We start from the raw sequence: 10,743 nt of genomic DNA, 5'->3' as shown, positions 1-10,743 counted from the left end.
GATGTTATTGAACGGTCAAGATCTGCTTGCTTCTAAATAAAGAACTCTACTGCGGGAGTCGTATCTAGAGATGCACAAAAAATTTGTAGTTTGTGATTCCATTCGAATTTGATTCAAAAAAGTTTATAAAGAATTCAATTCAAAATAGTTCGAAATTAATTCAAATTAAATTCAAACTGAATCTGATTTGTTCAAAATAGGTTCGTGAACTATTATAGTTTGAAATTTAAAGTAACGTAAACCATTAATTTTCGCTGATGACTTATGTTCGTTGATGACTTAAAAGTTAAAACATAAAGCCGTCCAGTCATAAGTCATAACTCGTAAGTTGTAACTTGCTCTCAATTCTAAAATTCTAGACGATTTTCACATCTTGCTTTCGACGACTATATCACTCTTCCTTGTTATAAAAAAGTTAATAAAAGATTCAAAATTGAGCTCATAAAATATTTAATTCGAAATTAATTCAAACCAAATTTAGTTCAAAATTAATTCAAACTAAACTCAAACTAGAGTAAGTTCAATTTGTTTGCAGCCCTAATCGTGTCTTTCTAATTGTCAAAGTTTTTATTTCTACCGTAATAAATTAGAGAGAATCGAAAACTACCCATCGTGCAGGGCATTGTGCGGCCTCCAATTTTCACAATGATTATGCGGATACAGTCTCAAAGCTGAACAACGAATTAGCATAATTCAGATCCAGTGAACTAATCCAATCTTTGAGTTAGTTCAGATTCAGTGAACTAGCTCAATCTTTGAGTTTTAAATAAGGACCATCCGATTTGAATTTGTGATAATTTATTCAAAGTGGAGCGGATACATCTTGAGAGATGAATTCAAATGCGAAACAATCTCGAGTGACAAATTCGAATCGGACAGTGTCGATCAAAAACACAAAGATAGGGTTACTTTAGGGGATCCGGACCCGAATTAGCAGGCCTATTAATTTTTTTAATAGAAATTTATTCAGCTATTTCTTGTTCTCTGCTGAATGCACAAATTCCAAAAAAGATAGAATGCACAGATTCAGTTTTTTGCGGCCCCTGTTATTTTGTTTTGTTTTTGCACTTACAAAAAACAAAATAGACCAAATGGGCATTGTGCGACTCTCAGTCTTTGGAGTCATAGCGGCATTGTGCGGCCTGAGTAAATCAAATTCTTCCAAAACTAGAGTATTTTGATTTTTTTTTTTTTTTGGGTTAAGGTAAAAATGAAAATTTCGATTCAAATTGCAAGTAGTGAGTTTATGTCTTTAGAGCATTTACATCCGGTAACTCAAATGAGTTTCTAAATAACTGTTAACTACTTTTTAGAAATTATAGTATCTAAAGTTTTTAACTCTCATATCTCTGAAATTAATTTTAAAGTTTCTATTAGGCGTCAGCAATAAAATTAAAAGGAGAAATAATTTCAGCCAATCAATTGGCCAGCATAAAGTTTATAAACAGTTTCTTAATAAGAAACACTCCTGCATAGTTTCTAAATAAGAAACTCTCACACATCTCTGAAATTGGATTAGAAACTCCCATAGTACCAGGGATGTGTCAAACAAATCAAAGGAAAAACAGAACAATACACTCCCAGGAAATCTCCCTTCCCACCCTAGTTTATTTATTTTAATAGTTTTTTTGTGTACAGATTCAAATACATTTCCAAGCTATATAGAAATTAGCCTCTCTGCCAAACTAAGAAATAAGAAAAGGAAAAAGAAAAAAAATCTGGTGCACCTTGCCAGTAACGCAAATAATCTGGTGTATCCTATTTTCTATCTATTTCTAATATACTTTCTATAATTGATACATCTCTTCTAAGGAATAAATATAAAAGAAATCTTCAGCTTCCATATCTAGTGCTTCTGGATCCTCTAAGGCTCTCCAACAGGATGTAGATGCTCTTAGTCATTCTAGACGGTCTGATAAAAAATCAACAGTGCAGATCTACATCTTGAGTTATTTTAGGTATAGTAAATCAGTCGGGACCCATAGAAAAGATAATCACAATTTCTTATGCATAATGAAATATACAACACAATTTCGAAACGTGCATTTTCCTAAAATTTATAAAAGGGGAATATTACTCTTAAGTCTTAACCTTGTCTTCAAATCAGAACAACAGTAAATGTAGAAATACGATTTTATTTTTTCCACGAAAACTTCCTGGTTCTTTGCATTCAAATATTTATGCACCATACTATCAATATCGGATGGTTTGGAGTTGTGAGAAAAGTATGTTCACAACACTATGCAAAAAAGCAAAATCACCTCCCAATTATCCGCATAAAACACGCTGCATGATAAGGCACATATTTAGCCAAACAAATTATTTTGGAGAACAGTAAAAAAAATTAAAAAAGATTATCAGATAGGTTGGCAGGAAGCATTTCATGCTTTACAGGCGAATTCATGTAATTATAAAAAAAAAAAATATCGACTTCTATCATCTGAGTTCTGAGGTGACAAAATTTTTGAGTTTAGATCCGGATCTTCGATTTGATTTGACAAAAATACTAAAAGGATCCGTGCATTTCATCTTGATCCGTATTGATTCAGGTTTTTATCTAAACTCAAATATTCTATTACCTTAGTATGTTTAGTTGCAATATTAAAATAGTTAAAATAACAAAATTGGTATTCATTTTATTAGAATAAGGTGTTCTAATTTTTTTGAGAATAGCTTATTCTAATAAGATAAACAAGTTTGATTCTCTATTCTAGTTATTATAACTTAATCAAAAGAGTATGTTTGGTTGTAAATAGGGGGAAAGCTAGTGTGTTTCCAAAGTAGATATTTGTCTATTCTTGAAAAAAAAAATTGTGTTGCCTACCCCTAGCCTTTGTCTAACAGATAAAGGCATTTCCCTTTGATTATTATTGAGTGTTCTTCTTGATTTCTTCTAATTTTTTTGGTTTTTCTAGTCCTAAAACCAGTCTTGTGCGAGTTGGAGAAGAGGGAGACGGATCTGACCAAGGGGCCTCTTGAATTCAGGTAGGGATGTTTCGTGTGGACCGTGTACAAATTTGAACAAGGTTCACATGATCTAGATGGTCTAGGTTTATATAAAACAAAGGGATATCTTGAAAATTTAAATGACATGGCACCTTCTTCTTTCTCTGGGTCCCACTGGTCAGTTTCCATTTGGATGTGCCCAAATTGCATCCAAAATTGTATTCGTATCTTATGAAATTTTGTAAAATCCATATAAAATCAATCATTGGAGATTTTTTGTATCAAAATTCTTGGTTTAACGCGTACAATATTATCATGGTTTTTATTTTCAAGAAATCCAAATTCTATTTTTGCGAATTTTAAGAAATTAGATTTTAAGGCATTGATGTTGTACATTTTGTTATGTTGAATTTTTTTTTTCAACTATATATGTTCGTCTACCCCTGAGAAAATTCCTAACTTCACCACTGGTTGCAAAACAAGAATAATTAGAATAGCCAAATCAAGAATAACTATTGTTTGTCGAGTAGAACTAGGGTGTTCTTAAGTTCACCAAGTCCCTTTTAGTGAACTCAAGTTTAAAACTTATCAAATCGATTTCAAATTACGAATCTGAATCGTTGAGATTCGCCTATTTTACGAGTGATGTGTCTACATGTGAAAATTTTAAACATTTGAATTAATTTAGTATAAAGTCAAGCGGTCAAAATTAGAAGTCTAATAAATTAATTTTGATGCATTCATATTTTGAACATTTCTTGACCACTTGACTTTATACTAAATTAATTTGAATGTTTAAAATTTTCACATGTAGACGCATCACTCATAAGGTAGGCAGATTTCAACGGTTCGAATTTGTCATTTGAAGCTAATTTGACGGATTTTAGACTTGAGTTCACCAAGAAACTTAGTGAACTTAAGAACACCCTAGTTCTACTCATTATATGTCTTATTAGAATAGTCAAATCTCAAAACTCTCAGGAATAACCTATTCTAATAAGACAAAAGTTTGGATTCACTGTTCTAGCTATTCTAATCCAAACAAACACCGAATAAGCTATTCCTAATAGTTCAATTCCAAGAATAGTCTATTTTCAATCCAACCAAACATATCCAAAATAACTTGTTCTGAATAGCTTGTTTTCAAAAATTATTCTCATTGCAATCAAATATATATAGCTTATTCCGAATAGCTTGTTCTGATGGACTCATTCTGAGCTTCAGGCTCTAGTTAAGAAGATGGTCAGTGAGGATACACACGTCGCCATCTCACCAGTATGGATGCATTGAGTACACCGCAGAAGGCCAAAAAGGGCATCTTCTCTAAATTTCCTTGATTCTACAACACTTCCATACAAGTACGAGGGATAATAATAACACTATATAACAGAGAGTCATATGTAACTTATTTCGTCACAGCATGATACGACAAATATTGCTTTTCTTAGAGTGAGATTATTAGACGCTTTACAAAACTAATTTGTGAGTTTGATTTAATTTTAAACTACGAATTCTTGCAATACATTTATATGTAAAATTTATAAGTTTTATAAATTATTTTAATATAAAGTCAAACAACAGAAGAGAAAAACTTATTAATTAGTTAATCATTTTTTATTTTTGAAATATGTAAACAAATTACTCTTAAAATAAATCAGTTTTCAATTTAAATTTAACTCAATAGATCTTGAAATTAAAATTACTAATTACTTCTTAAGCTTAAATACACACATGCATCACTCATTTTTAACATATCTACTCTCACTCACACAAGCAAATATTATTTTTCTTCAGAACCTTGGATTCTATCTCTCTGCAAAACTTAATGAAATCCAAAGTTAACTTTGCATAAAGATTTAACAATTTTATTCACAATTGAATGAAAGTGTAGAGAAGATGAACTCAACCAGACAGCAAGTGTTTTTTTTTTTTTTTTTTCTTTCCTTTTTATTACACAACTGTGTGAGGAGTGAATTCATAATAATATTGAAACATCTAAATAGGGGTGTCACTGACTCCTGTTTACCTGTTTACCCTACCCGTATCGTATTTGATAAGATGGGTATGGATAAGATTTTTTTTCGTTAACTTATTGGGTATGGGTAAGAATTTTTTTTCGTTAGATAAACGGGTATGGGTACGGGTAAATGTTATTTCGTATCTGTTGGATAATTATATAAAAATAAATTATATCATAAGAAGTATATTATGCTAAACATTTTATTTTTTTCATTTGAATGTTATGTAGTTAAGAAATTGAATTTGTTAAAAGAGATATTTGTGATTTTGATTTTTTTTCTTAATAAAAAACTATTACTTAGAATTAATTTCATATTTATATTTTAATTTTATATTAGTAATTGTGATTGCATATGGATGACATCATAAGTTTTGATATTTGTTTATTTGAAAAATTAATAAAATTATGATATTTGTTTTATTCGTTATTCGCCTACTACCGTTTCGTTATCCGCTAATTTTAATGGGTATGGGTAGGGTAGGATAGGACAAAGTAAATTCTTAACGGGTATGGATAGGATGTGAGTAATGTCAATTCTTAGTGGGTATGGATGTGAAAATGGTTCCATCCTAACCGTATCATACCCATTGACACCCCTACATCTAAAACAAAGAATTCATAATAATATTTTTATGCTCTAAACATGAAACATCTAAAACAACAACTAAAAATAATGAAATTATAAATTATAAATACAGGAAGAGAATTAAAATTTTAAACTCCCTTTGATCATTTTTAGAAGTGCAAACGTATTCGATCATTTTAAACTCCCTTTGATCCATCTAGGAGTGCAAACGGATCGGATAGTCACCTGTATCTGTTTTTATTTTTCGAATATAGATATGAATTGGATATCTGTATAGATGTATGTATAAATAATTTTATAATATATATTAAATTATATTATATATATTTATTATTTAAATACGGATAATTAAAATTCTCAGATATTGAATATTCGAAATCGATATCTGAAAATTTTGGATACAGATCCGGATACGATCAGATATTATTATGTGATCCGTTTGAACCTATTCCATGATCCATCCGTATCAATCGTATAGACAAAATGACCGAACATTTTTTTTCTTTTGTATTTTTGAGGAAAAATTGACCGAACATTGAAGTAAAAGTGCGCTGCTGCTTCTCGCGCCTCGACAGCCGACAATGCCAGCAAAGAGGCGAGATCGCCGTAAACCGTCCAGTTCGACCGATCCGGTTCAGTCTGACCGGGCGGCTCGGGCCGAGAGCTCAAAACCATCCAAAACCCACCTCCCTCTCACTCATCCTCGCGTCCTCTTTCTCTTTGTACTATTCCTCTCTTCTATCTCCTTGCTCGTCATTTACCTCTACTCTCCAGTTCCCTCAGCCCCGGTCCTCTCCGTTTACGACAGGGGTCTCGTCAGGCCCGATACATCATACCAAGATATCCTCGCTGTGAGCTGTATTTATTTATTTTTGCCATTTTGTAAGCATGTGTATTACATTGTTTTCAACTGTTCATTTTTTTTTTCTTCTTTTCTTGTTTGGTACACGTAGGAAAATGGAAGGGTTTCCGAGAATCGGTCACATCGTCACTTTCTGAATCCTGTATTAGCATATGTAACACCTTGGTAATTTATTCTTGGTTTCACTTTTAGTTTATATGTAGTTATATATTGGTGCATCTTTATGAGTTGGGAATTCACCAGAGCATTTTATTTTTCAGCTTCTAACATTCAGCAATATTTAAAATATGACTGGCGTGTATTAGGTTGATACTGGTTTACCCAAACAGTGCAATTTTATTCAAATTTAACTAAAATTGAGCCTTAAATCATCCCTCAATCATGCTACTAACCTCAAATAATCTTCATGCTCTTTCAAATTAACCACAACTAGAATCATAAACTTTTTCTCAATCCAGCAATTGGGCACTTAATAAACCAAAGCAAACAAAACACGTACAAACAGGATGTTGTATTACTTCCACTGTACCAGCAGATAATGACCTGACCGTACCATGATCCAATATTATAGCCCTTATATTCTAATTTAAGCACTTTCTGTGAATGCAGGAATTCGAAAGGTTATGATATGGCAAAGCTCTTCAATTCTAAGTTCACTCACATATCCCCAGTGTGGTATCAGCTGAAAAGGTTGGTCAAACATTTAAAAACAAGTCTTTTAATTTTGAGAGAAGTTTAATTTTTTAATTGATTGGGTTCTTTTTTTCTAACAGTGAAGGAAAAAAATTAATATTGCAAGGACAGCATGATGTTGATTTAGGTTGGATCTCTGAACTGAGAAAAGGAAGCAACTCACTGGTAATTGGCATCTGATATATCGTGTAATATTTAAAATATTTTAGTGTACAAAGTTTAGTGTTACAACAACTTATTTATCTTTTAATTAATAATAATAATAGGTGGTACCTCGAGTGTTGCTGGAAGCATCCCCTGCCGAGGTGCTAGTAAAGAAGAAACAGTTAAGCAATGTAATAGATCTTATAATCAAAGAATGCCGGTGAGTTTTTCTTGGGATTGCCTCCCTTTTTATATCATCTACCTCTGCAAACTTCCAAATTTGCAAATTTGAGATTTGAATGTTCAAACATGTTGCTTGGTACAATGCACTGGGGCTTACTACAAGGGCCTCTGTGCACAACTGCACACAAGGCTTTCCACAGAATGACATGGAGCTAATAATTTTGAATTACATTTTTTGCAAAGATATAAATTAGAAAATGATGCAATCATTTCTAGCCTGGGTTTTGTGACTACGGTTTGGGTTTCATATCTAGCCTATCCCAACTTGTTTGGGACTAAAGGCTTTGTTGTTGTTGTATATAAATTAGAAAATGATGCAATCACTTACATTATGTTTTTGATATTTTAACTGTCTATTTATTATAATTTTGTCAGTAAACAGGGAGATGGGTTTTGATGGAATAGTGCTTGAGTCATGGTCTACTTGGGCTGCCTATGGTGTTTTGAATGATCCTGAGCTACGCACTATGGTAATTTCTACATGCTGTATGGTTATATGCCCAGTGTCGTATGTGCCAGAGATTAAATGTTGTACTAATACCATTTATATCTGAACTAAAATTGTCCTTACCTGGTGTGGTTGCCAAGAGGATGGCACCGGTTCAATATCATATTCAAACTTTGTTTCCTTTATTATCAACAGTAGTTGCCTTTACAACCTTCAGTCTTGTGCATGATTCACAGGCCTTGAATTTCATCAAGCAACTAGGAGAGGCTATGCACTCAGTCAACTCAGGCCCAAACCCTAGTCAGCATTTGCAATTAATTTTGGTGATATCACCCGTACAATCTGAGAAACTAAGTGGTTATGACTTTGGGCCAGGGGATCTGAAAGAGCTTGCTGACTCGGTTGATGGCTTCTCCCTCATGACCTATGATTTTTCGGGCCCACAGAAACCTGGCCCAAACGCCCCTCTAGAGTGGATTAAATATTGTCTTGGAGTTCTTTTAGGTGATGATGGCGCCGAGCATGCTCATATGATATTTCTCGGGATAAATTTTTATGGGAATGATTTTGTGATTGCAGAAGGTGAGTCTATTTGTTTGGACCTTGATTATGTATATTGGTATCCTCAAGTAATTTAAAGTTGAATAACTTTCGATATAAAATTAGTTAAATGTGCCCTGGAAATTGAAGTTGACATTTTTGCCCTTGTAAAACAAGTTTAATGTGCTCCAGAAAGCTTGAGATTGGCATTTATGCCCTTGTAAAACATTAAGTATCTGTGAAGATCTTTTAAAATGCTGTAAATATGGCTTTCGCCATCATCTCCTAATTTTACCACATACCAAAAATAACTGCACTCTTCTTCCCCATTTCCGCACTTAGAAATGTGGGGTACCTTAAACCACATGGTGATGTTATTTCAATACTTTGGTTATGTGATCATTATTCTTTTTAATGTACAGGAGACCATGATATTTTGACATTTGTTGGGGAAATTAACCAAGAAAAAAAGATATTTGTTGGGGAAATTAAACAAATGCATACCTAGTTGTGAAAATGGTATTTTATCAAATGGGTTATATAACATTTTTTGCTGATTTCAGTTTTGCATTTCACCACATTTTTCTCATCTTGCAGACAATCAATCACTAAAATATGCTACTACTTTATTTTGATACATTGATGATTATTTTTAGGGTTTTAATGTTTATGATATGTTTCACAGATCTTGGTGGTGGGCCCATTATCGGGAGAGACTTCATCTCCATACTAGGAAAGCACAAGCCGACATTGCTATGGGAGGAGAGAAGCTCTGAGCACTATTTCTTCTATATGCATGACAATGTCAAGCATGCTGTGTTTTTTCCAACACTGATGTCAATTTCTGTTCGTTTGGAGGAGGCGCGTGCCTGGGGCACCGGCCTCTCTATCTGGGAGATTGGTCAAGGTTTGGATTATTTCTTTGATCTCCTTTAGGAATTGTTGCAATTAAAAAAGTGGAACTGTTCAGAATAGAGTGAGGAGATTTTACTTTTTCACTGTTGCTTCTTGTGCATTAATTAAATAAATGTTCAAGTTTGAAGGCTGTTGAAAGCTTTATAGAATGATGTGAAGGATATCAATTTTCTAGAGAATTATTTAATTTTGCGTTTTTATATCTAGGCAATTCTTTATTATTTTCTTTTTTACTTTCTTTATCAATGATTCATGCAATGCTGGTTATTAGTTGCTTTCACCATACAATAGTTCAGCACCACATCTGCCCAAGTATTTGGCAATAACAAATCATGAGGTATTTTCTCTTCCTAGAGCTGATTTATTTTTTCTTCTCAATTTTCTCCATCTCTTTTTGCTCCAATGTGCCCTTTAGCTTCGTACTCCTCCCCTAGAGGTCTAGAATACATCCTTTCTTTATTTCCTGTTTTGGAGAGCATTTGTTATGTAATATAATCTGTTGCCAGTAGCACATGTTCTTCACAAAAAAAAAAAAAAAAAAAAAAAATCTATGTAAATAGTAATATAAACTGCAATGTTCGAATAACTTAGCCGCCTCTCACACTAGTTTATCTTTTCACTGAGCAACAACAAATGAACTGTGCTTTATTTTGTTGCATGTGAAAGAGTAAAATATAGTTGGAATCTCCTTCAGTCCTCGCTCCTTTTTCATGTTCTAATTTCTTGGACTTTGATTCTCATGCATTGTCATCCAAAAATACTGGATTTCGGCTGGCTTTCTCCCAGGAATTCGTCCCGCTATTAGATCCCACCTACTAGAGCCATGAGAGAATTGTCTAGAATTAGGCATAAGGGTGATGTTTAGTTGTTTCTTTAAATTAAGGAGAATTAAATGAGTGAGGCTATGTACTTTGTGCATAGGGGGTGAAAACTGAGCGGATGCGGAGCGGATAGTGGTAAAACTATATTCATATTTTCCTTTTTCTTTTTCAGATACGGAGCGGATATCAGACAGATATGGATACGGGTTCGGATCAGATCAGATATTTATGAAAATAATATAAATATATAAAAATATAAAAAATTGTTATATTTATCTAATTATAATGGTGAATAACATAAAAATTTTCATAATATATATTAAAATATATATGATATATATCTAATATTCGAATACAGATAATTGAAATGTAAAACTACATCAATATTCTTATCCACACAAATATTCGGATATTGGATATCCACATTTAAGTTTTCGAATACAGATCAAATACAAATTGGATACTATTCATACCGTTTTCACCTGTAACTTTGCAAACTGCAGAATAGTCTGTGCTATAGAAATG

General features: G+C 32.8%; 1 protein-coding gene across 1 annotated transcript; it reads left to right on the top strand.

Annotated features, from left to right (window-relative positions):
• Positions 1-6,069: 6,069 nt before the first annotated feature.
• LOC144563286 (Glycosyl hydrolase superfamily protein) lies at positions 6,070-9,617 on the top strand. Its single transcript, XM_078312736.1, has 8 exons — positions 6,070-6,403; positions 6,506-6,579; positions 7,024-7,104; positions 7,188-7,272; positions 7,374-7,471; positions 7,877-7,964; positions 8,179-8,524; positions 9,168-9,617. The coding sequence occupies exons 1-8, from the start codon at positions 6,134-6,136 to the stop codon at positions 9,416-9,418; spliced, it is 1,293 nt and encodes a 430-aa protein (XP_078168862.1). The 5' UTR covers positions 6,070-6,133; the 3' UTR covers positions 9,419-9,617.
• Positions 9,618-10,743: the final 1,126 nt, after the last annotated feature.

The sequence above is a fragment of the Carex rostrata genome, chromosome 12 (genome assembly GCF_964058835.1).
Source record: "Carex rostrata chromosome 12, lpCarRost1.2, whole genome shotgun sequence".
Classification (NCBI taxonomy): Eukaryota; Viridiplantae; Streptophyta; class Magnoliopsida; order Poales; family Cyperaceae; genus Carex; species Carex rostrata.
This window is presented reverse-complemented; position numbering and strand designations above follow the sequence as displayed.

What these genes read in the sequence shown, in the direction of transcription:
- LOC144563286 (XM_078312736.1), top strand. Translation starts at nt 6,134, where the DNA reads ATGCCAGCAAAGAGGCGAGATCGCCGTAAACCGTCCAGTTCGACCGAT. An exon ending in CATACCAAGATATCCTCGCT is followed by an intron (nt 6,404 to 6,505) that starts GTGAGCTGTATT and finishes TGGTACACGTAG; the next exon opens with GAAAATGGAAGGGTTTCCGA. An exon ending in GAAAAGGAAGCAACTCACTG is followed by an intron (nt 7,273 to 7,373) that starts GTAATTGGCATC and finishes TAATAATAATAG; the next exon opens with GTGGTACCTCGAGTGTTGCT.